The sequence below is a fragment of the Schistocerca piceifrons genome, chromosome 11 (genome assembly GCF_021461385.2).
Source record: "Schistocerca piceifrons isolate TAMUIC-IGC-003096 chromosome 11, iqSchPice1.1, whole genome shotgun sequence".
Taxonomy (NCBI): domain Eukaryota; kingdom Metazoa; phylum Arthropoda; class Insecta; order Orthoptera; family Acrididae; genus Schistocerca; species Schistocerca piceifrons.
This window is the reverse complement of record NC_060148.1, coordinates 82870348-82897772: the sequence shown is the minus strand read 5'-3', so window position 1 is coordinate 82897772 and position 27425 is coordinate 82870348. Positions and strand designations below refer to the sequence as shown.

The 27425-nt window shown below is 44.6% G+C and overlaps 1 protein-coding gene across 1 annotated transcript in view; it reads right to left on the bottom strand.

The window, feature by feature from the left end:
* LOC124720069 (plexin domain-containing protein 1) overlaps window positions 1-27425 on the bottom strand; it is a 450028-nt gene that overhangs the window by 91570 nt on the left and 331033 nt on the right. Inside the window, exon 2 of the mRNA XM_047245336.1 lies at window positions 567-809. Within this exon, the coding sequence (XP_047101292.1) occupies window positions 567-809 (243 nt within the window). The remainder of the gene's footprint in view (window positions 1-566; window positions 810-27425) is intronic.

The window sequence follows — 27425 nt, the reverse complement described above, 5'->3', positions numbered from 1 at the left end:
GGGATCCGCATCAGGTGGGACTGACGGATGACATCGAAAAAGTACAAAGAAGGGCAGCTCGTTTAGTAATATCGCTAAATAGGGGACGTAATGTCACAGAAATGATACGTGAACTGGAGTGGCAGTCATTAAAACAAAGGCGTTTTTCGTTGCGACGGGATACATTGAAAAGCGCTGTTTATGGACGACGTGATCCACTAACCACTCTGAGGGATCTACGCCGAATCGCCGTTGAGAAGTGGGACAATATGCACCAACAGTGCCTTGATGAACTTGTGGATAGTATGCCACGACGAATACAGGCATGCATCAATGCAAGAGGACGTGCTCTGGGTATTAGAGGTACCAGTGAGCACAGCAATCTGGACCACCACCGCTGAAGGTCTCACTGTATGGAGGTACAACGTGCAATGTGTGGTTTTCATGAGCAATAAAAAGCGGGGAAATAATGTTTATGTTTATCTTTATTCTAGTATTCTGTACAGGGTCCGTAACTCTCGGAACCGAGGTGATGCAAAACTTTGGGTGGAGCAGTAGCAGGTAGGCAGTTAGGCAGGCGGCCCCACCTGGAGCGGAGGCGGCCGTGGTCTTGTAGCGGCCCGCCTCGCCCTCGGCGCCGGACAGCGGGTTCTCGTAGCGCGGGCCGCCCCCGCCGCTGCCGCCCCCGCCGCTGCTCAGCTCGGCGCTGGCGGACTCCTCCCCCGCCAGGTAGCGCCTCGTCCGCGTCCTGGCCGGCGACAGCGGCACCAGCTCCACGAAGACGCTGGCGGCGGCGGCAGACCGACCCGGCACCGAGTACGCCAGCGCATCTGCAACACAGCCAGCACGCCACACGTAAACAACTTGCGCGGGAAAAAAAATTAAATTGTCTGTATACCTGACGGCGGGACATAGTACAGGAAACCGTTTTGAGAAACCCGTCTGCAAATGTACAGGTTAATCAGGATGTTCTGGCCCCCACATACTACACTACCAACCATTAAAATTGCTACACCAAGAAGAAATGCAGATGATACACGGTTATTCTTTGGACAAATATATAGTATACTAGAACTGACATGTGATGACATTTTCACTCAATTTGGGTGCATACATCCTGAGAAATCAGTACCCAGAACAAACACCTCTGGCCGTAATAACAGCCTTGATACGCCTGGGCATTGAGTCAAACAGAGCTCGGATGGCGTGTACAGGTACAGCTGCCCATGCAGCTTCAACACCATACCACAGTTCATCAAGAGTAGTGACTGGCGTATTGTGACGAGCCAGTAGCTCGGCCACCGTTGAACACACGTTTTCATTTGGTGCGAGATCTGGAGAATGTGCTGGCCAGAGCAGCAGTCGAACATTTTCTGTGTCCAGAAAGGCCCGTACACGATCTGCAATATGAGGTCGTGCATTATCGTGCTGAAATGTAGGGTTTCGCAGGGATCGAATGAAGAGTAGAGCCACGGGTCGTAACACATCTGAAATGTAACGTCCACTGTTCAAAGTGCCGTCAGTGCGAACAAGAGGTGACCGAGACCTGTAACCAATGGCACCCCATACCATCACGCCGGGTGATACGCCAGTATGGCGATGATGAATACACGCTTCCAATGTGCGTTCACCACGATGTCGCCAGACACGGATGCGACCATCGTGATGCTGTAAACAGAACCTGGATTCATCCGACAAAATGACGTTTTGCCTTTCGTGCACGCAGGTTCGTCGTCGAGTACACCATCGCAGGAGCTCCTGTTTGTAACGCAGCGTCAAGGGTAACCGCAACCACGGTATCAGAGCTGTGTGATAGTCCGAGCTGCTGCAAACGTCGTCCAACTGTTGGTGCAGATGGTTGCTGTCTTGCAAACGTCCCCATCTGTTGACTCAGGGATCGAGACGTGGCTACACGATCCGTTACAGCCGTGCGGATAACATGCCTGTCATCTCGACTGTTAGTGCTACGAGGCCGTTGGGATCCAGCACGGCGTTCCGTATTACCCTCCTGAACCCACCGATTCCAGATTGAAGCGCCTAGAACCGCACGGGCACAGCGGCCGGCCCTTCTTTGATTACAGACGATTTGGTAGCTTCAGTTGAAGCGAGGATTCTTGGGAACAGTCGCTTCACAGTAACAGGTCTCTCAAACGAACTTCCTGACGTGTCGAGATCAGTGCTTTGCAACATTGTTTCAGAAAAGTTTAGGAAACTTGTGTTCCCGTTGTGTCGCGAAACTAACAGAGGACCAGAAAAACCAAAGATTTGAGTGTGCGATGAAGTTCTTGACTCTCTATCACGAAAAAGGTGACCGCTTCTTGAGCCAAATCGTAACTGGTGACGAATCATGGGTTTCGCATATCACGCCCGAATCGAAGCAACAGAGCATGGAATGGAGACACACAAGCTCACCTATAAAGATGAAGGCCAAACAGACTGTTCCAGCGCAAAATCGTGGCGCCGTCGTTGTGGGATAGGTATGGTGTTTTGCTGGTCGACTTTATGCAACGAGGAACCACTATCAATGCAGAAGAATACTGCCAAACCCTGAGAAAGCTACGCAGAGCGACTCAAAACAAAAGACACGGCATGCCGACAAAGGGATTTGCCCTTCTCCATGACAAAGCAAGACCTCACACTGCAGGTCAGACCCGCGATTTATTGGACAGTTTTGGCTGGGAAATTTTAGACCACTCTCCCCCCCCCCCCCCTACAGTCCTGATCTTGCGCCGAGCGATTACCATCTGTGCCTCCATCTCAAACGACACCTCAGTGGCAACCGTTACAACGACGACGACGACGACGACGACGACGACGTGAAAACGGCAGTGAACTCTTGGTTATCGGAGCAGGCGGCAAGTTTTTATGAAGAGGGTATTTTAAGGTTGAGAGGTATCATACGTGTTTCAACAAACTTGGCAACCATGTCGAGAAATAGAGTGAAGTATGTACTTTCTGCCGCGCGACCGCTACGGTCGCAGGTTCGAATCCTGCCTCGGGCATGGATGTGTGTGATGTCCTTAGGTTAGTTAGGTTTAAGTAGTTTTAAGTTCTAGGGCACTGATGACCTCAGAAGTTAAGTCCCATAGTGCTCAGAGCCATCTGAACCATTTTTTATGTACTTTCTGAAAATAAATATTTTTTTTAAATAACCTTTCGTTGTGTACTTATGTTCAAATGGACCTTTAAAAAAAAAAAAAAAAACACGCCTCGTGATTTTACTTTCACTGTGTGAATGAGTCATTACTTTTTGAGCTCTCTTCACGTCGAATCTTTAACTTTTGTTTGCGTGAAGCAAGTATAGACGGCACACAAAAGTAATTCGATTGCACTCGGGGCTGGCGGTATGAAAGGAATAACAAGATTTCCGAAGTGAAGAAATAACACGTCAGAAAACGATTTTTAATGCAACTAGTGTGCTATTTCTTCACAGCGGCATTCTTCAAAAACAGTTGTCGAAAATGCTAAATAAAAATCTGACAAGACTGGTGTTAACAGTGGGCGGGGACATGCGAGCGGAGATGCTGACGTAATCGGCACTCGGTGCTGCCAACAGAAACTGCAACGTTTAGCTCCACTACGCAATTTTGAAAACTACAACTGCTAGGTCGCTAGTGCTTGCAGAAATGAAGAAAACGGGGAAGTCGACACGAAGCGTTCCGGACAAATCCCGTATGTGACGAAAGCGAACGACGGACCTATCGGACACCTTTTATTGTGCCACTTAACCATGCAGTTAACAATGTCAGCAACGTGATTATCGCCAGGCGTAAACGTGACTGGTTTTCGTTTCAGTTCTAGCTCTAAGGGGGATAGGCAGACTGGTAGCTTGTTTATTTACAGAATATCTAATAACAAATCAATATTTAAATATACAGATCTCAAACTGGAAGTATATTACAATGTGCAGCCAATATTCTTTTTAGGCCAGTACGTCGATATCTTTCCCGTCGATAAATTGATAACTTTTTCTATATTTCGATGGTTAATAATGATAATTTTTTAAACTACTTCTTCTTCTGCAGTGGTCAATCCAAGGATTGCTTTGCAACAGCTACAATGGCAGCTTGTCTCCATTCTGTGCGTCTTTCAGCTTTTCCCTTCATTTCTTTATAGGTGTTACATCCCACATCTTTCACGATTTGATCCATGTACCTCCGCCGTGGTCTTCCTTTTCGTCTTTTTCCCTCGACATTTCCCTCTATGATTGTGTTCAGGAGTCCTTTATGTCGTAATAGATGGCCTGCAAATTGCACTCTTCTTTTAACAATGAAACTCCAGAAGCTTCTCTTCTCACCTGCTCTTTCCAGAACCACTTCGTTTGTGACCTTGTCGATACATTTTATTTTGAACATGCATCTATAGCACCACATTTCAAAAGAATTTAGCTTCTGGTCTTCCTCTGAGAGTCCATGTTTCACGCCCATAGCATGGCACACTCCACACATGATATTTCAAAAACCTTTTCCTGATTTCAGGGCTGATGCTCTTAGATGTTAAGTAAATTTATCAACTGTTCAAGCAGTTCATTGCCTACATGAACTTGGACTTTCACTTTATCTTCTTTGTCGCATGCCATTACTTTTGTTTTTACTTTATTAATTCTTATATTGTATTCTTCCCGCACAACTTTATCCATTCTATTCAGCAGGACTACAAGATGATCTGCACATTCAGCTAGGACAGCTATATCATCGGCATATCTATTCGTTGGCCATGAATTACTACACCTGTCTGTGAATTTTCTCTTACTTCTTTCAGCACTTCTTCAGTGTATAGGTTAAAGATAGGGGATAGTGCGCAACCTTGTCGGACACCTTTCCGTATCTGCATCTCTTCTTGTTTTGTCCGTCCACGCATAACTGCTGTCTCGTTTTTGTACGGGTTCCATATCATTTTTGTATCTTTATAGTCTATTCTTTTGAGTACCTCAAACATCTTAGCCCATTTAACATTATCAGAGGCTTTCTCTACATCTACGAAAGCTATGTATGTTGCCAGGTTCTTATCTAGTCGTTTCTCTGTTATTAGTTTTAGAGCAAATATTGCTTCTCTGGTTCCTCTATCTTTCCGGAATCCAAACTGGTCTTCGGAGAGTGTAGCTTCGGCTTTTTGTTCTATGCGTTTTAGGATAATTGAGGCTACTATTTTAGAGGCGTGAGTAACTAGGCTGAGCGTCCTATAATTTTCACATCTTGTAGCATTTGCGTTCTTTGGAATGGGGATCATAATGTTTTTCTCAAAGTCTGTAGGAATTTTATCCTGCTCGTACACCGAGCGAGGTGGCGCAGTGGTTAGACACTGGACTCGCATTCGGGAGGACGACGGTACAATCCCGCGTCCGGCCATCCTGATTTAGGTTTTCCGTGATTTCCCTAAATCGCTCGAGGCAAATGCCGGGATGGTTCCTTTCAAAGGGCACGGCCGACTTCCTTCCCCGTCCTTCCCTAATCCGATGAGACCGATGACCTCGCTGTCTGGTCTCCTTCCCCAAAACAACCAACCAACTGACCAACCAATCCTGCTCGTACATGTTGAAAACAAGATTTTGCAACTCCTGATTCAGTTTTGCTCCTCCAGATTTCAGAAGTTCAGCTGGGACATTGTCTATACCAGGCGATTTGTTGTTTTAGGTTATCGATGTTTTCAGCATTGTCGACAGTCCTAGTTTTACCCCGTCGGTTTTTCCCACGGCTACCTCTGCCGCCTGCCACGACGAGGCCGATACTGACTCGTCCACAGCACACAACCACAACACTGTGCTGTGACGGGCGCTACGCGCGGCTGACGCCAACAAAGGCCGCTCTGTTTGCACACGCAGCACGCAACGCAACTGTGCAATTGGCCACTCAGTTCCGCATAAACCCGCGCGCCGCAGCTCCGTCGCTTCCTGGGACTACCGCAACCGGCGTAGCCGCGTCCTTGGACCACCAGAAAGCGTACACAACGCACAAAACCCCACATGTAGTGATGGGCTAAACTGCGATTTTCCGATATCAGTGATTTCTGTGAATGCTACTTTTCAGTAACTGTTATTCTTAACTGTGATTTGTCGTAGTTAAGGAACCTAAGTCGCGTATCCCTCTGCTACTTCCGCTACTTCTGCGATTTCTGTGACTTCTGCTACTTCTGCGATTTCTGTGACTTCTGCTACTTCTGCGATTTCTGTGACTTCTGCTACTTCTGCGATTTCTGTGACTTCTGCTACGTACCACCGTATGAAAAAGTTACATCTGTCCACAGAGAAAATTGCATCTCAACAAATCTGTCATTGGTAAGTATGTTTTACGTTTATTCTTCAGTTGGCTTTAATTTTGTATTAAAGAAACAACTGTGAAAATATTAATAGTGTAATTAATATGTAAGTAGCCGCACAGTACCGCAATAGTTCGTGTTTAGAAAATGAATTCTAACATATTGTTATGTTCATAGGTACCTGAACTACATTTCAGTCACTCAGTAAAGTGATAATTCAAAATATCATTGTCAACAGAGCTGAAGAAATTGTCAGTCTTTAGACCGTTTTCGTCAGACGAGAGGTTAGTTTCTAAGCGTTTCGATGGACTTAATTACTTCAGTCAGATCGTTCTTGCGAATGTGATATAGCAAATATTAGCAAATGTGATATAGCAAATATTAGCAATCTACTCTGTCAATTATATTGCTAGTAAAGTGACAGCAAAAATTGTTTAATAATCCTTGTGTTTTTGCAGACGCAGTTCTGACTGATTACTGTTTGCTGTACGTATCTATCCACATCAAGGCTGTTGAGAGAGACTCGTGAAGATTCAAGACAGCTCTCAGAGGATTTTCCAGTTTAAAAGTGACATAATTGTGAAATAAGTGTGCAGATGAGTGATTAAACTGTGTTTTATTGAAGTTGTTGTGCGATTTTAAAGGAATAGTAAATGTCAAATACAGTGAGTGAATAATAAAAATCTCATTTTCCACATGTTTAAGCCGTCCTATACCCATAATTTTCCGCCACTTACTTATTGGTAAACACTTGTTGGAGAATGACATGCCGCCCCCCCCCCTTTCTCCACAATCTTGGTGTGACCCTGACCTGTAACATATCCCGAAGTCTACAATATGCATTTTGAGGCTGTTGATATGAAAGTGGGAAGTACAGATCTTCCAGTTAAATCAGGAATAGCTCAAGTGCATTACTTGAAAGTGACACAGGAAAAGCTGACTTATGTAGGTGGTAGTAGAGTCGGCAAAAAGTTCTTGTGTGTGAAGTTGCCATGTAGAACACCAGGTGTAAAACTTTTCTCCCGAGTCTTGAACTGTGTCGGAACAAAAGTGAGGCATTCATATGACTGTTTTCATTTCTCTACACTTATACAGATGTCTGCTGTGTTAACATTGCAAAGTCCTGTAGGCATGTGGAGTATTAACCAAAACTGTCATATTGGAAGCTGAATCAAACACATTTGTTACGTTACTTGATATTTTCAGGAGAAAAAGGCAATGTTGCTTCTTATTAATATAATACATTCAGAGTCACAGCAGTATTTGACCAACCATAACTGATGCTGAATGTGCGTGTCGTCATATAATATGAAGGGCTTATTTCAATAGTGGTACAAGTCCATTACCTACACTTTTCTGTCTATAATGCTTCTGAAGTTAGTGATCCAAACAAACATAAATAAAGGTTCATCTCTAGCAAGAAGCCATATGCTTGAATATTTCTGGTATCTCAACTGCAGATTTTTCAGCACTAATTTAACTTTACGACTCTATATCTCAAAATTAACAAAAATGGACTTGTACCACTATTGAAATAAGCCCTTCATATGCACACACAGCACATCCATCTCGTGAGGCACAAGGCTCTCATAACGAAGTACGTACGTCGGCCAACAGATGACACTAGGAAAAGTATGTTAACTGCGCTTTTTAGTTGCTACTTGCGACTCTTAGTTGCGATTTGTCACAAAAATCGCAGTTTGACTCGGTAGCGAATAGCGTAGTATGAACTTTGCTCAACAGATGGCAGTGCTAACTGCGCTTTTTAGTTGCTACTTGCGACTCTTAGTTGCGACTTGTCACGGAAATCGCAGAAAGCAGTGCTAAATTCGACCAATAGATGGCTCACGTCTTTGAATGTGAAATACTACTTGCGACTGCTAACTCTGACTGAAATCGCAGTTAGATTCTGTAAAGTTGCTACTGTGATATCTGTGACTTCTCAGTCACTGCGATTTCTAACAGATACGCGATTTCCTGCCCACCACTACCCACATGTGAGTGACTCCCGCGTTCCCTCGTTTAAAAGCCGTAACAGCCTAGGCAGTAGCAACCACAACGGGCGTCCGAGGTCACAAATCCTGTTTTACTTCGCTTTGACCACTTAACGAACGTCTATAAGATGGTACGTTCTTTTCATGGGTCTTTCCTTATTTTCGTCCCAAATGTGGGCTAGAGTACACCTTTTAAAGTCTTGTTGTTGTGGTCTTCAGTCCAGAGACTGGTTTGATGCAGCTCTCCGTGCTACTCTATACTGTGCAAGTCTCTTCATCTCTAACAAGGGAACCTCCCCATCGCACCCCCCCCCCCCCCCCCCCTCAGATTTAGTTGTAAGTTGGCACAGTGGACAGGCCTTGAAAAACTGAACACAGATCAATCGAGAAAACAGGAAGAAGTTGTGTGGAACTATTAAAAAATGAGCAAAATATACAAACTGAGTAGTCCATGTGCAAGATAGGCAACATCAAGGATAACGTGAGCTCAGGAGTGCCGTGGTCCCGTGGTTAGCGTGAGCACCTGCGGAACGAGAGGTCCTTGGTTCAAGTCTTCCCTCGAGTGAAAAGTTCAATTTTATATTATCTGTCCGTCCGTCCGATGCGATCACTTTTTTGGGGGTGATTATCACATCCACAAGAAAACCTAAATCGGGCAAGGTAGAATAATCTTTTTACCCATTCGCCAAGTGTACAAGTTAAGTGGGTCGACAACATATTCCTGTCATGTGACGCACATGCCGTCACCAGTGTGGTATAGAATATATCAGATGTGTTTTCCTGTGGAGGAATGGGTTGACCTATGACCTTGCGATCAAATGTTTTCTGTTCCCAATGGAGAGGCACGTCCTTTCGTCTACTAATCGCACGGTTTTGCGATGCGGTCGCAAAACACAGACACTAAACTTATTACAGTGAACAGAGACGTCAATGAACGAACGAACAGATCATAACTTTGCGAAACTTTTCATTCGAGGGAAGACTTGAACCAAGGACCTCTCATTCTGCAGCTGCTCACGCTACCACGGGACCACGGCGCTCCTAAGCTCACATTGTCCATTATATTGCTTATGTGGCCCATGGACTACTCAGTTTGTATATTTTGCTTATTTTTTCACAGTTCCACACAACTTCTTCCTGTTTTCTCGATTGATCTGTGTTCAGTTTATCAAGGCCTATCCACTGTGCCAACCTATAACTAAATCTGAGGGGGGTGCGACGGGGAGGTTCCCTTGTAAGAATTGAACGAGGCAACACTCCAGTTCCGACGAGCTGCACAGCCCGCTAGAGTGCGCTGATGACGGGCTGGCAACCTTGTCTTGAAGCGGCGTTGCAGCAGTATCTGTGGCAATGATACTACACAAATCTAATACCCTAAGTATCGCCTGATTTACTTCCACTACATTCCATTATCCTCGTTTTGCTTTGTTGATGTTCAACGTATATCCTTCTTTCAACATATTGTCCATTCCGTTCAACTGCTCTTCCAGGTCCTTTGGTGTGTCTGACAGAATGACAATGCTGTCAGCGAACCTCAAAGTTTTTATTTCTTCTCCCTAGACTTTAATTCCTGCTCCAATTATTTATTTACTTCTTTATTTTTGTTTCCTTTACTGCGCGTTCAATATCCAGACTGAATAACATCAGGTATAGGCTACAACCCTGCCTCACTCCGTCAACCACTGCTTCCCTTTCATGTACTTTGAGTCGTAACTGCCGTCTGTATCTTGTACCATTTGTAAATAACCTTTCGCTCCCTGTATTTGACCCCGGCTGCCTTCAGAATTTGAATCATACTATTTCAGTCAACATTGTCAAAAGCTTTCCTTGTTGTTGTTGTGGTCTTCAGTCCTGTGCAAGCTTCTTCATCTCCCAGTACCTACTGCAACCTACATCCTTCTGAATCTGCTTAGTGTATTCATCTCTTTGTCTCCCTCTACGATTTTTACCCTCCACGCTGCCCTCCAATGCTAAATTGGTGATCCCTTGATGCCTCAAAACATGTCCTACCAACCGATCCCTTCTTCTAGTCGAGTTGTGCCACAAACTTCTCTTCTCCCCAATCCTATTCAATACCTCCTCATTAGTTATGTGATCTACCCATCTGATCTTCAGCACTCTTCTGTAGCACCACATTTCGAAAGCTTCTATTCTCTTCTTGTCCAAACTATTTATCGTCCATGTTTCGCTTCCATACATGGCTACACTCCATACGAATACTTTCAGAAATGACTTCCTGACACTTAAATCAATGCTGGAAGTTAACAAATTTCTCTTCTTCAGAAACGCTTTCCTTGCCATTGCCAGCCTACATTTTATATCCTCTCTACTTCGACCATCATCAGTTATTTTGCTCCCCAAATAGCAAAACTCCTTTACTACTTTAAGTGCCTCATTTCCTAATCTAATGCCCTCAGCATCACCCGACTTAATTAGACTACATTCCATTATCCTTGTTTTGCTTTTGTTGATGTTCATCTTATATCCTTCTTTCAAGACACTGTCCATTCCATTCAACTGCTCTTCCAAGTCGTTTGCTGTCTCTGACAGAATTACAATGTCATCGGCGAACTTCAAAGTTTTTATTTCTTCTCCATGAATTTTAATACCTACTCTGAATTTTTCTTTTGTTTCCTTTACTGCTTGCTCAATATACAGATTGAACAACATCGGGGAGAGGCTACAACCCTGTCTCACTCCCTTCCCAACCACTGCTTCCCTTTCATGTCCCTCGACTCTTGTAACTGCCATCTGGTTTCTGTACAAATTGTAAATAGCCTTTCGCTCCCTGTATTTTACCCCTGCCACCTTCAGAATTTGAAAGAGTATTCCAGTCAACATTGTCAAAAGCTTTCTCCAAGTCTACAAATGCTAGAAATGTAGGTTTGCCTTTCCGTAATCTATTTTCTAAGATAAGTCGTAGGGTCAGTATTGCCTCACGTGTTCCAACATTTCTGCGGAATCCAAACTGATCTTCCCCGAGGTCGGCTTCTACCAGTTTTTCCATTCGTCTGTAAAGAATTCGCGTTAGTATTTTGCAGCAGTGACTTATTAAACTGATAGTTCGGTAATTTTCTCATCTGTCAACACCTGCTTTCTTTGGGATTGGAATTATTATATTCTTCTTGAAGTCTGAGGGTATTTCACCTGTCTCATACATCTTGCTCACCAGATGGTAGAGTTTTGTCAAGTCTGGCTCTCCCAAGGCCGTCAGTAGTTCCAATCTCTACTCCCGGGGCCTTGTTTCGACTCAGGCCTTTCAGTGTTCTGTCAAACTCTTCACGCAGTATCGTGTCTCCCTTTTCATCTTCATCTACATGCTCTTCAATTTCCATAATATTGTCCTCAAGTACATCACCCTTGTTCGCTAAGTAAATTCATTTATTCTCTGTTGTCCATTTCTCAGACAAAGACTAAACACCTGGTACAAAGTATTTGCTAACGCTATTTCCGTATTTCGTGTAGAGTTTTTAAAATTACATGATCCTTCCAGGAATCAAACATGCGACTTTTTTTATCTGCAGTCTGAAGTGCTATCCGCTCCGCCATCGAACGCCTGTTGGATGTAATGTATCCGAGTGTCTACAAAGGAAATCAGCACTAAGTCCTGCTAAGAATAATTTTGTTGTTCTTTAGGTCGTAACTCATGACTGATAGTCGACAATCTAGTTATACAGGCCCATTCGCAAACGTACCGTAATTCCTTAGTGTTGAGCGAGTTTAATGATGTTGCAGGGAGCAGGGAAAGGAAAGTCCGTTGTTGCTCATATCGCCGCTCTAAATGGGTGTAGCATAAACGCGTTAACGTTCGCAAGGCTTCCACTATCAGCGTTCACAAAATTCCTTCCTATTGGTACTTAAAAAGTTATAACTTCGTTTTCCATCACTAAATAGCTAGACGGTTTGCAGAAAAAGTACGTAGAAACCTCGTAACTTCGGCTAACGCTACTGTAACACATGTATAACTTCGTCTTACTCCTAGCCTGTGACGTCACCAGAGCATCAGCCAATAACGGCGGGTTGTAGATCACGTTACCAGATCTGTGCATTTAATATTTTTAAGCTTTAACTTCATAAAAATAACGTTTTGTGAGAACATTGAACTTAAATGCTATTTAAATGTTAAAATCAATCAGAATATCAACAATCCGAAACATGAAACTTTCTGGCAGATTAAAACTGTGTGCCGGACCGAGTTTTAATCTGCCAGGAAGTCTCATATCAGCGTACACTCCAGTGCAGAGTGAAAATCTCATTCTGGAAACATCCCCTAGGCTGTGGCTAAGCCATGTCTCCGCAATATCCTTATTCCAGGAGTGCCAGTTCTGCAAGGTTCGCAGGGGAGCTTCTGTAAAGCTTGGAAGGTAGGAGACGGATTACTGGCGGAAGTAAAGCTCTTAGGATGGGTCGTGAGTCGTGCTTGGGTAGCTCAGATGGTAGAGCACTTGTCCGCGAAAGGCACAGGTCCTGAGTTCGAATCTCGGTCCGGCACACAGTTTTAATCTGCCAGGAAGTTTCATATCAGCGCACAGTCCGCTGCAGAGTGAAAATCTCATTCTGGAATCCGAACCATATTTTTGATATAGGGAAAGAGCCTATTGTAAGCGTGAAAGTCCACGGAAACAATAGTGGCCCTTGAAAAATTATGCCCTTTCTCTAAGAGTGTGAGCCGAAAATTGCACAAAATTTACGCCATCTCTCTTCTAAAGCGAACTGGGATGAATATAAAACAAGCGAAAACATGTTTCGTAGCACTTTCTCCGCGATATCTAGAAACCAGTATTGAGTGCTGACATGCTACGATCAACTCAGAGAAGGCACGCGGCTGTGTTTTGGACTGCCCATTCTCCGATGTGACGTCGTCCCTGCCGGTAATGAGCCTTCAAAGTTGCTCATAGCGCCAAGTCACTCTGTCTCTTTGAAAGTTGTGTAAATTACTATGCAAGTAACAAAGCGAACACTGTGGATGATCTGCTAAAGAGACCGTTCTCCAGTAGAGGGAGTTACGTAGACCACCTCCAAATTTAAATCTAACAGGGGGAGTGTGTGGGGACGGGAATCGCCAATTTGGCTCAAACTACGTGATTAGAAGCAGGCACATGCTCCTTGTAAGTTCCTACAATATTTCGCCAGACTAAGCCATAGGGAAAGGCAGAACACACAGTAAAGATTTAGAAGCAGAGTATGAGGGATTTTTGAGCAACACTCAAAGTGCCGATGCCCTGGTGCAGCGGTCAAGTGCATAGATTAAAAATTTGTCAGTTCAGGCACGAATACCGTTGCTACCATCTTTTTTTAAAAAAAAATATTTTATGTCTGGCATTTTTAAACTATTAATTATACGAGGGTGCTTTGAAAAGTTCTCGGAATCACCACGAGAGGTCAGCGTTAGCGCAACGAGTTGTTCACGTGATATTCATTGGACTGTTGCCTGTGAACACGTGCCACGTCAGAGCTCTCTGAAGAGAGCTGTGGCGGTGACGTGGCTCTGTTGTTCACTCGTAGTGATTGGCGTTGATGAAAAAAAAATTAAAAAATCTAGATTCGAGCAGTGATTAAGTACTTCGTAAAGAAAGGTATGAAGGTTAAAATGGTTAAAATGGCTCTAAGCACTATGGGACTTAACTTCTGAGGTCATCAGTCCCCTAGAACTTACAACTACTTAAACCTGGTGTTTCAAAAATGACCGGTATATTTGAAACGGCAATAAAAACTAAACGAGCAGCGATAGAAATGCACCGTTTGTTGCAATATGCTTGGGACAACAGTACATTTTCAGGCAGACAAACTTTCGAAATTACAGTAGTTACAATTTTCAACAACAGATGGCGCTGCGGTCTGGGAAATTCTATAGTACGATATTTTCCACATATCCACCATGCGTAGCAATAATATGGTGTAGTCTCTGAATGAAATTACCCGAAACCTTTGACAACGTGTCTGGCGGAATGGCTTCACATGCAGATGAGACGTACTGCTTCAGCTGTTCAATTGTTTCTGGATTCTGGCGGTACACCTGGTCTTTCAAGTGTCCCCACAGAAAGAAGTCACAGGGGTTCATGTCTGGCGAATAGGGAGGTCAATCCACGCCGCCTCCTGTATGTTTCGGATAGCCCAAAGCAATCACACGATCATCGAAATATTCATTCAGGAGATTAAAGACGTCGGCCGTGCGATGTGGCCGGGCACCATCTTGCATAAACCACGAGGTGTTCGCAGTGTCGTCTAAGGCAGTTTGTACCGCCAAAAATTCACGAAGAATGTCCAGATAGTGTGATGCAGTAATCGTTTCGGATCTGAAAAATGGGCCAATGATTCCTTTGGAAGAAATGGCGGCCCAGACCAGTACTTTTTGAAGATGCAGGGACGATGGGACTGCAACATGGGGCTTTTCGGTTCCCCATATGCGCCAGTTCTGTTTATTGACGAAGCCATCCAGGTAAAAATAAGCTTCGTCAGTAAGTCAAATGCTGCCCACATGCATATCGCCGTCATCAATCCTGTGCACTATATCGTTAGCGAATGTCTCTCGTGCAGCAATGGTAGCGGCGCTGAGGGGTTGCCGCGTTTGAATTTTGTACGGATAGAGGTGTAAACTCTGGCGCACGAGACGATACGTGGACGTTGGCGTCATTTGGACCACAGCTGCAACACGGCGAACGGAAACCCGAGGTCGCTGTCGGATCTCCTGCTGCACTAGCTGCGCGTTGCCCTCTGTGGTTGCCGTACGCGGTCGCCCTACCTTTCCGGCACGTTCATCCGTCACGTTCCCAGTCCGTTGAAATTTTTCAAACAGATCCTTTATTGTATCGCTTTTCGGTCCTTTGGTTACATTAAACCTCCATTGAAAACTTCGTCTTGTTGCAACAACACTGTGTTCTAGGCGGTGAAATTCCAACACCAGAAAAATCCTCTGTTCTAAGGACTAAACCATGTTGCCTACAGCACACTTGCACGTTGTGAACAGCACACGCTTACAGCAGAAAGACGACGTACAGAATGGCGCTCCCACAGACAGCGTTGTCTTCTATATCTTTCACATCACTTGCAGCGCCATCTGTTGTTGAAAATTGTAACTACTGTAATTTCGAAAGTTTGTCCGCCTGAAAATGTACTGTTGTCCCAAGCGTATTGCAACAAACGGTGTATTTCTATCGCTGCTCGTTTAGTTTTTATTGCCGTTTCAAATATACCGGTCATTTTTGAAACACCCTGTAACTAACCTAAGGACATCACAGACATCCATGCCCGAGCCAGGATTCGAACCTGCGACCGTAGCGGTCCCGCGGTTCCAGACTGTAGCGCCTAGAACGGCACGGCCACACAGGCCGGCACGAAGGTATGAAGGCGAAGGACATTCGTGCCGATTTCCAGAATACACTGGGAGAGACTGCTCCTTCATATACAACCGTTGCCAAGTGGACAAATGAATTTAAATTTGGTCGGGAGAGCTTAGACGATGAACCACGCAGTGGTCGGTAGATGTCACTACTCCAGGAATCACCGCGAACGTGCACAAAATGGTCTCGGAGGATCGCCGATTGGAAGTGTGTGAAATTGCTCACGCTTGTCAGATGTCATCTGAAAGGGTATATCACGTTTTAACTGACGAATTAGAAACGAAAAATTTATCTGCAAGGTGGGTGCCGCGACTATTGATGCTCGATCAGAATGAGAAGGGACATATCGGAACAATGTTTGGCCCGCTTTAGGAGAAAGGAACAAGATTTTTTTTTGCGCCGGTTTGCGACCACAGACGAAACTTGGGTGCACTGCTATACCTCAGAGACAAAACAGTCAAAGCATTGGAAACATGCTGATTCTCCGCCACCAAATAAAGCAAAGACAACTCCTTCGGCGGGAATGTCATGGCATGTGTGTTCTGGGATGCAAAGCAGATTCTGTTTGTAGGTTATTTCCCCACTGTTCAAACAATTACTGGAGAATACTATACTAACCTCCTGGACAAATTGCAACAAAAGATACGCGAAAAGAGGCCAGGTTTAGAAGGAAGAAAGTCATCTTCCATCAACACAATGCGTGCCCGCACACATGTGACGTCGCCATGGCGAAATTACGCAAACTAAAGTATGAACTGTTGCCACACCCGCCTTATTCACCTGATATAGCTCCATCGAACTTCCATCTCTCCCAAAAACTGAAAATTTGTCACGGTGGACGAAGGTTCACTTAAAACGGAGAACTGATAGCTGGAGTTGGCAACTATTTGGCAGAGCTGGACGAAGTCATTTTCGAGATGGGATCTAGGCACTGGAACATCGTTGGATCAAGCGCATTAATCTACAAGGAGACTACGTTGAAAAATAAAAAAGTTTCAGTGACGGAAGTATTTTTTTTCTATTCCGTTCCGAGAACTTTCCAAAACACCCTCGTAAAATTTGAATGTATGTAAAGAGTTCAGTTTATATATGTCGAAATAATACACGGTGATTCAAAAAGAATACCACAACTTTAGGAATTTAAAACTCTGCAACGACAAAAGGCAGAGCTAAGCACTATCTGTCGGCGAATTAAGGGAGCTATAAACTTTCATTTAGTTGTACATTTGTTCGCCATTTCAGCCAATAAAGTTTTTGGTCCCTTTTTCTTCGAAGGTGCTACTGTAACTGGACCACAGTATCTGGAGATGTTAGAGAATTGGCTGTTCCCTCAGCTCGAACAAGAAGCACAACAATTCATATTTCAGCAGGATGGAGCGCCACCACATTGGCACTTATCTGTCCGTAACTACCTGAACGTCAACTACCCGAGGCGATGGATCGGCCGCCAGGCAGCCCGTGACAGAGCACTTCATCACTGGCCTCCAAGAAGCCCCCTGCGATGGGGGTATGTTAAGGATATGGTGTTTCGGCCACCTCTCCCAGCCACCATTGATGATTTGAAACGAGAAATAACAGCAGCTATCCAAACTGTTACGCCTGATATGCTACAGAGAGTGTGGAACGAGTTGGAGTATCGGGTTGATATTGCTCGTGTGTCTGGAGGGGGCTATATTGAACATCTCTGAACTTGTTTTTGAGTGAAAAAAAATCTTGTTAAATACTCTTTGTAATGATGTATAACAGAAGGTTATATTATGTTCCTTTCATTAAATACACATTTTTAACGTTGTGGTATTCTTTTTGAATCACCCTGTACATTAAATTTGGTTGTGGCTAAATGGTTCAAATGGCTCTGAGCACTATGGGACTTAACAACATCTATGGTCATCAGTCCCCTAGAACTTAGAACTACTTAATTGGTTGTGATTATAGTCCTTTTAAGTCAAGATGCCATATGTGGTGGCAAAAAAAGCGAATATACGAGGAATTTTAGTGTGAAAGCGTACGAAAAGCGTCGGATATGCGGACGTGGTGTTCGCAATGTACTTTTTTTGCTTTCCACGTTTGTTATTCCTGAACAGTGATGCATGGGATATGGAGGAATGAAAGATCTATGACATTTTAATGCCTTAATGAAAAAACCATAGGGAATATCATAAATATACGAACAGTGTACTTTACGTAAATGGGTTAGGTAAAGTTAATATCGGCCGGCCGAAGTGGCCGTGCGGTTAAAGGCGCTGCAGTCTGGAATCGCAAGACCGCGACGGTCGCAGGTTTGAATCCTGCCTCGGGCATGGATGTTTGTGATGTCCTTAGGTTAGTTAGGTTTAACTAGTTCTAAGTTCTAGGGGACTAATGACCTCAGCAGTTGAGTCCCATAGTGCTCAGAGCCATTTGAACCAAAGTTAATATCGCAATAATATTAGGTCGCGCCTATCAACACAGCATACTGAAATATATTCTGCTTGTTTTATTTTTTGTAATATAGTAGCACGCTCGCAAAACTTTGCATGAGCGCCACTGCATCGAAGCAAAGTAGTGTTCAAGAAAGGACCGAGACCGGGTGTAGTCTATCGCTGATACACTATGTGATAGAAAGTATCCGTCCACCCCCAAAAACATCCGTCTGTCATATTAGGTGCATTGTGCACCCATCTACTGCCAGGTACTCCATATCAGTGACCTCAGCAGTCATTAGACATCGTGAGAGAGCAGAATGGGGCGCTGTGCACAACTCACGGGCTTCCAACGTGGTCAGGTGACTGTGTGTCGCTTGTGTCACACGTCTGTACGCGAGATTTCCATACTCCTAAACATCCCTAGGTGCACTGTTTCTGAGGTGATAGTGAAGTGGAAACGTGGAGGGACACGTACAGCACAAAAGCGTACAGACCGACCTCGTCTGTTGACTGACACAGACCGCCGACATTTGAACAGCGTCGTAATGTGTAATAGGCAGCATCCATCTAGACCATCACACAGGAATTCCAAACTGCATCAGGATCCACCGCAAGTACTATGACAGTTAGGTGGGAGGTGAGAAAATTTGGATTTCATGGTCGAGCGGCTGCTCATAAGCCACACATCACGCCGGTAAATGCCAAACGACGCCTCGCTTGGTGTAAGTAGCATAAACACTGGACGACTGAACAGTGGAAAACCGTTGTGTGGAGTTACGAATCACGGTACACTATGTGGCGATCCGATGGCAGAGTGTGGGTTTGGCGAATGCCCGGTGAACGTCATCTGCCAACGTGTGTAGTGCCAACAGTAAAATTCGGATGGTGTGGTCGTATTTTTTTCTTGTTGTTTTGGGTGGCACTATCACAGCACAAGCGTACATTGATGTTTTAAGCACCTTCTTGCTTCCCACTGTTTAAGAGCAATTTGGAGATGGCGATTCCATCTTTCAACACGATGGAGCACCTGTTCATAATGCACGGCCTGTGGCGGAGTGGTTACACAACAATAACATCCCTGGCCTGCACAGAGTCCTGACCTCAATCCTACAGAACACCTTTGCGATGTTTTGGAACGCCGACTTCGTGCCAGGCCTCACCGACCGACATCGTTAACTCTCCCCAGTGTAGAATTCTGTGAAAACGGGCTGCCATTCCCCAAGAAACCATTCACCATCTGATAGAATGTATGCCTACGAGAGTGGAAGCTGTCATCATGGCTAAGGGTGGGTCAACACCATTTTCAATTCCAGCGTTAACGACGGAGAGCGCCACGAACTTTCAAGTCATTTTCAGCCAGGTGTCCGGATACTTTTAATCGCATAGTGTATTTCACGGTCAGAGGTAATAGGACGATTTTTGCTTCTAAATTTTAGGTCTGTCGGTTCCAGATTAGGGTCCCTTACCGCAAATCGTTACGTTTATCGTCTTCCATCTTTTGTGACACGAGGACGTTATCACCCTGCACGTCTGGCAAAATAGTTGTCAAAGTACCAAATTTTCTGAAGAAGCTCCTAAAATTATAGACGGTGTTTGCAGTGTGTCCAGGCGTCGAAGCTTTTCAGTGTAACAGTGACGGCAAAGCAAAGACAAGAATGGAGCCGTCTTCAGTTGCAATATTACGAGCTTTCGACGAATTTTTAATTTATCGTTAAGGGACTTTTTAGAACGACAGATTAGTATGTAAGAATCTTCAATCAGTCTCTGGCTTCTAATTTCTAACAGACACATATGTGGTGTTCTAGCGCTACGTCACATTTTACTATTGTGAATAAGCTGTTATCGTCGTTCAAATAAACAATGTGATTTGTTCAAAATTTTTATTTATTAGTCAGAAAAAAATTAAATGAACGGGTGGCATTTTTGGCCATGAGGCCCCATCCGGTGAAATTCGGCCGCCGGGTGCAAGTCTTATTTCACGTGACGACTTGCGCGTCGGTGATGACGAGATGATGACGATGATGATGATGATGATGACAGCACAACACCCAGTCCGCGGGCGGGAGAAAATCTAGCTGGCCGGGAATCGAACTCGAGCCCGCTGCACGGTAGGCAAACATGTTACCACTCAGCTAAGCAGGCACACTGTCACAAATATGACGGATCACGACTTAAATGAAATTCTTCATTCTTGAAGTTTTAGCACCAGTGAAAAGCAGGGCGAAACGGGATATTTGCCGCCAAAAAGAAACCGACGACAACGAAGCAAGAGGTTGAACTTCAATCGCGCGTTCCTCGTCGGTGGGGGCAACGGATCCGTATTCTGCATGAAGTAAATCGGATTTCGGTGGAAATTAATGTCAGATATAACCATATCGAAGTGGAATTCAAGTAAGCTGAGTTTCCCCGAAAAATAACTGCACAACTCATTAGTCAATAGAAATATGCGAAATAAACTGGGTTCTTCGTTTTTAGATCACCTGCAGTAGTAGTCATGCGTACTGCGAACTTATCCAACTAAGGCGTTTCATTAATTCAGTCAGCGGATTTTTTTAAACGTAAGTTTGCGATATCTACCTGCAATTCGGAAAATCTGGCACTTTATACTTGTTTGAGTCTATTGTTTGAATACGCTATAGGTCAAGAAGTACTTAACTGTATGTACTGGGGCTCGTCAAAATGTAATGCTAATCTATTTGCCTTCGTGTTTTCGAACATTTCATTACATTCCTTTTAAGTAAGAGCCCTGGCACTATTTTTTGGTTATTGTACGGTCAAATTTTGTTCCTTTTGCACATTGCGTATTTTCTGAAAACGCAGGCCGAAGAAAATTTGCGTTTATTAGAAAAAAAAAAACAGAGGACCCAAAATTGAGCCCTGTGGAAGACCATGTCCGAATCCAAATCGGAGTGCTGCTTGTGCTACTGTACGTCTCGTTAAGCAGAGCCGGTACGATGGAAGCACAGCTGTAGCGGCCGTTAGGGAGGACGCGGGGAAGGTCCCCATCTACGGGAAAACAGCTTCAAGGACCGATAGCGTAATCGCCGCTGCGCTTGGACCCCATTAGGCGTGCAAACAGCGCTGATATGTCGCCGGTACTGATGGCTTCCTTAAGCGCGCACACAGAGTATTATGGGGGGAGCGGGTAGTCAAAGTCGCAATTACCACCACGAAAATATCTAGTTACTTCATTAATTTTCTGTTTGCAGCCACATGCTCGCGGCCGTGGTACTCACTAAAATACTCGCGCGACAGTACCGTTTTTTTTTTTACTTTTTAATTCTACACTGTTGTTGTTGTTGTTGTGGTCTTCAGTCCTGAGACTGGTTTGATGCAGCTCTCCATGCTACTCTGTCCTGTGCAAGATTCTTCATCTCCCAGTACCTACTGCAGCCTACATCCTTCTGAATCTGCTTAGTGTATTCATCTCTTGGTCTCCCCCTACGATTTTTACCCTCCACGGTGCCCTCCAACATTAAATTGGTGATTCCTTGATGCCTCAGAACATGTCCTACCAACCGATCCCTTCTTCTAGTCAAGTTGTGCCACAAACTCCGCCGGCCGCGGTGGTCTCGCGGTTCTAGGCGCTCAGTCCGGAACCGCGCGACTGCTACGGTCGCAGGTGAATCCTGCCTCGGGCGTGGATGTGTGTGACGTCCTTAGGTTAGTTAGGTTTAATTAGTTCTAAGTTCTAGGGGACTGATGGCCTCAGATGTCAAGTCCCATACTGCTCAGAGCCATTTGAACCATTTGAACCAGAAACTCCTCTTCTCCCCAATTCTATTCAGTAACCTCCTCATTAGTTATGTGATCTACCCATTTAATCTTCAGCATTCTTCTGTAGCACCACATTTAGAAAGCTTCTATTCTTTTCTTGTCCAAACTATTTATTGTCCATGTTTCGCTTCCATACATGGCTACACTCCATACAGATACTTTCAGAAACGACTTCCTGACAATTCTATACTCTATGTTAACAAATTTCTTTTCTTCAGAAACGGTTTCCTTGCCATTGCCAGTCTACATTTGATATCTTCTCTACTTTGACCATCATCAGTTATTTTGCTCCCCAAATAACAAAACTCCTTTACTACTTTAAGTGTCTCATTTCCTAATCTAATTCCCTCAGCGTCACCCGACTTAAATCGACTACATTCCATTATCCTCGTTTTCCGTTTGTTGATGTTCATATTATATCCTTCTTTCAAGACACCGTCTATTCCGTTCAGCTGCTCTTCCAGGTCCTTAGCTGTCTCTGACAGAATTACAATGTCATCGGCGAACCTCAAAGTTTTTATTTCTTCTCCATGAATTTTAATACCTACTCCGAATTTTTCTTTTGTTTCCTTTACTGCTTGCTCAATATACAGATTGAACAACATCGGAGAGAGGCTACAACGCTGTCTCACTCCCTTCCCAACCACTGCTTCCCTTTCATGTCCCTCGACTCTTGTAAGTGCCATCTGGTTTCTGTACAAATTGTAAATAGCCTTTCGTTCCCTGTATTTTACCCCTGCTACCTTTAGAATTTGAAAGAGAGTATTCCAGTCAACATTGTCAAAAGCTTTCTCTAAGTCCACAAATGCTAGAAATGTAGGTTTGCCTTTCCTTAATCTATCTTCTAAGATAAGTCATAGGGTCAGCATTGCCTCACGTGTTCCAATATTTCTACGGAATCCAATCTGATCTTCCCCGAGGTCGTCTTCTACCAGTTTTTCCATTCGTCTGTAAGGAATTCGTGTTAGTATTTTGCAGCTGTGGCTTATTAAACTGATAGTTCGGTAATTTTCACATCTGTCAACACTTGCTTTCTTTGGGATTGGAATTATTATATTCTTCTTGAAGCCTGAGGGTATTTCGCCTGTCTCGTACATCTTGCTCACCAGATGGTAGAGTTTTGTCATGACTGGCTCTCCCAAGGCTGTCAGTAGTTCTAATGGAATGTTGTCTACTCCCGGGGCCTTGTTTCGACTCAGGTCTCTCAGTGCTCTGTCGAACTCTTCACGCAGTATCGTATCTCCCATTTCATCATCATCTACATCCTCTTCCATTTCCATAATATTGTCCTGAAGTACAGTATATTATTGGTTGTTTAGTTGTTCGGCGATCACACTTTCATGGGCGACGACTTGACAAAAGTCGCGTCAGAAAAACAGAAATAAACAATGTGCGTATTGTTTCTGACGAGTCTGTGAGTAATGGCCTTCGAACTTGGTAACAGGTACGCATGCGGCAGTATGCGCTACCTAATATACTCCACAACACGGCGCATAAGAACGTGACTGTTGCGAGACGGGTTCTGTTAGAGATAGAAAGGTACGATCCAGTATTTTGTACAGCCCTTTGAGGAAGAACCATTTGCATGCACAACAGAAGGATCGTCTAGGTGTCACTACTGTACAGCATAGAGTCAAAGTACGAGAATTACATACTTCCGCCCCCCACCCCCCTTAGGGTAATGGAAGAAATCGTTTGTTTCTTTTCGCAGGAGTTGTGTTCTAAGGTGAGTGTTAAGGGGTTTATGGACGCACCACCAGTTCCTGGGCGGTTCCTGAGGAAACCCCCAAAAAAGGTATTTTTTTTACCAATTTTTCATATTCAAATCCAGCCGCGGATTCCAAGAAGATTATGCACAGTAAAAGGCTGAAATGTTTGGTATATGTTCCTAAGATACCCATTACCAACAACCTTGGACGGAGGTGTACAACTGTACGAGTGATATGCCCGATTTGGCAGATAAATGAAGACAACCAGCGGAATAATGCTCTTACCGGAGAACAAAAAAGGAGAATTTGCTCCTGTTTTTAGACTGACTGAAAAGTGGGCTACCAGCTGCCAATTTCTCTGTTCCTCAGCACTGTTAAAAATATTCCCAAAAGTTTTAGCATGCGAACATGTTTGTTCTTTTTATGCTGAGAGAAAGAGAGAGTGGCAGAGAGAGGGACGGAAAAATGATAAACACTGGAAGATAATAGACAGTGGTTGTGGTACTTCGAGCGAGGAAGGAAATAGCAATGTGAGAGGGAGAGGAACACAATGAGTGGAAGAAGAAGAAAAAGAGATGCAGACAATGGAAGTAGGTGAGAGCCATTGATAGTGAGAGACAAGAGCCTGCGACACTGACAACGAGGAGGAAAGAGATAGTGACAGTGGGGAGGGAGGGAGTGTGGGGGGGGGGGGGGGAGAGAGCAGCATTGGGAAGGAATGAAAGAGGAGATAGTAGTAGTAGGACAGAACGAAGGAGATAGGAGACAGAGACAAAGGGAGACAAAGGGATAATACCAATGAGTTCGGCTGAATGAGTGAGATTGAGTTAGAGGGAGTGGATGGATAAAAGCGATCTACAGCAATGGACTACTGGCCGCAGTGAGTTACAGTTAGGGGAGCTTGTGTGTGTGTGTGTGTGTGTGTGTGTGTGAGAGAGAGAGAGAGAGAGAGAGAGAGAGAGAGGGCTGCGTTGCATGTTAAAAAGCGCGCGAATGTGTTCGCACGTCGAAAGTTTTGGGAACATTTTTAAAGGGGGCTCAGAAATGCAGAATGAGGCAGCTTCTACCCAGCTTTGCAGTCGAAGTCTTTTAAATAAACAGGAATGTTATTGGCTTTTTGTGCTCCGATAGGAGCATTTTTCCGCTGGCTGCAGTTGATCAGGATCTTTATTACCATGCGACTTAACCGAGAACACCAGATGTGTTACTTGTGACGGTAACACATTCTTCCCACATGACTCATTCAATACCAGTTGCAGGTTGCGTATCTAAGGGCTATTGATTTTCAATATAATTAGTGACGAAATTTAACAATTTGGAATTGTCTCTTAATCTACACATCAAGAGTTACACTACTGGCCATTAAAATTACTACACCACGAAGATGACGTGTACAGACTCGAAATTTAAACGACAGGAAGAAGATTCTGTGATATGCAAATGATTAGCTTTTTAGAGCATTCACACAACGTTGGCGCCGCTGGCGACACCTACAACGTGCTGACATGAGGAAAGTTTCCAACCAATATGTCATACACAAACAGCAGTTGACCAGCGTTGCCTGGTGAAACGTTGTTGTGATGCCTCGTATAAGGATGTGAAAAGTCATACCATCACGTTTCCGACTTTGATAAAGGTCGGATTGTAGCCTATCGCGATTGCGGTTTATCGTAATCGTATCGCGACATTGCTGCTCGCGTTCGTCGAGATCCAATGACTATTACCAGAATATGGAATCCGTGGGTTCAGGAGGGTAATACGGAACGCCGTGCTGGATCCAAACGGCCTCGTATCACTAGCAGTCGAGATGACAGGCATCTTATCCGCATGGCTGTAACGGATCGTGCAGCCACGTCTCGATCCCTGAGTCGACAGATGGGGACGCTTGCAAGACAACAACCATCTGCACAGACAGTTCGACGACGTTTGCAGCAGCACGGACTATCATCTCGGAGACCACGGCTGCGGTTACCCTTGACGTTGCATCACAGACAGGAGCGACTGCGATGGTGTACTCTACGACGAACCTGGGTGCACGAATGGCAAAACGTCATTTTCTCGAATGAATCCAGGTTATGTTTACAGCATCACGATGGTCGCACCCGTGTTTGGCGACATCGCGGTGAAATCACATTGGAAGCTTGTATTCGTCATCGCTATACTGGCATATCACCCGGCGTAATGGTATGGGGTACCATCGGTTACACGTCTCGGTCACCTCTCGTTCGCATTGACGGCACTTTGAACAGTGGGCGTTACATTTCAGATGTGTTACGACCCGTGGCTACCCTTCATTCGATTCCTGCGAAACCCTACATTTCAGCAGGATAATGCACGACCGCATGTTGCAGGTCCTGTACGGGCCTTTCTGGATACAGAAAATGTTCGACTGCTGCCCTGGCCAGCACATTCTCCAGATCTCTCACCAACTAAAAACGTCTGGTCAATGGTGGCCGAGCAACTGGCTCGTCACAATACGCGTCAGTTCTCTTGATGAACTGTGGTATTGTGGGCAGCTGTACCTGTACACGCCATCCGAGGTGTGTGACTCAATGCCCCGGCGTATGAAGGCCGATATTACGGCCAGAGGTGGTTGTTCTGGGTACTGATTTCTCAGGATCTGTGCACCCAAATTACGTGAAAATGTAACCACATGTGAGTTGTAGTATAGTGTATTTGTCCAATAAATACCCGTTTATCATCTGCATTTCTTCTTGGTGTAGCAATTTTAATGTGCAGTAGTGTATAATGTCAAAGGTTTAACAAAAACGGGTATCCATTAAAATGTCACGGAATCAGCGGAAGGACACAGTCTTGCATTCCAAATGCGCGTAATTCCGGTTGCTATGCGTTTATTTATCGACTGTCATTTTATATTTGTAATTCACTGTTGCTACTTGAGTTTACATACTGTCATTTGCCATTCGAGATAGTGAGTGGAGCTGTGGACTCCAGAAGATGAAGTGCCAAGTGGAGAAATCTGAACATTTCCGACATATGCTTCCTTTTGAGTTTTAATGGGGGGGGGGGGGGGAGGGGGAGTGAGGCAGCAGCGGAGGCAGCCAGAAACATTTGCGGTGTGTATGAGGATTAGACCATTGGACAGATAACGACAAGAAAATGCTTTTCTCGTATCAAGGAGAAGCATTTGACATTAGGAAGATTTTCGGGGTTTCATGAAGATCATTTGAAAGCATTAATTCACTATGATCCACGTCAACGTCAGAGTACTCGATAAATGGCAAATGTGATGAACTGTGATAATTACACCATCGCGCGACATTCGCATGCAGTAGGGAAGGTTCAAAAGTCGGGTACCTCATGCTGTAAGCCAAATGACAAAGCAGCGGATGGCCATAGGTACATCTCTGCTCGCTCCTCATCAATTGGCTCGTGGGCAACACCGAACATTCATATCCTGTATCGTTACTGGTAACGAGAAATGATGTCCCTGTGGAAACATAAGGGAAAAGAAGAACGGTTGCGCCCGAACAAAGCAGCGTCTCCCAGTACAGAGACCTGCGCGCGTCCACAAAAATGATGTTATTCATCTGGTGGAGCAGCGACGGTGTGGAGTACTGCGAATTGCTTCCCCAAGGTGTAACAATAACTGCTGACATCTACTGTCACCAAATGAGACGTCTTGCAGACACAGTCCGAGAGCAACGACCAGGAAGACTGCGTGAAGTGATGCTAGTCCACTGTAACGCCCGCCCGCCTTCTGCTAGGCTGACAAGAAACAAGGAGCTGGGTTGGCAAGTCACTCCACACCCACCTGATTAACGTCATCTTTCTCCCTCAGATTTTCACCCTTTCCGCTCTCCATCCAACATCCTTCAAGGAACTTTCTTTCCGGATGAAAATGTGCTCCGAACGTGGTTCGACGCGCTCGTCGTCCCAAAGCCACACGATTCCAACAGTCGCAGAATGCAAAAGTTTCCCTGCGTTGCTGGACTGTTGCAAATA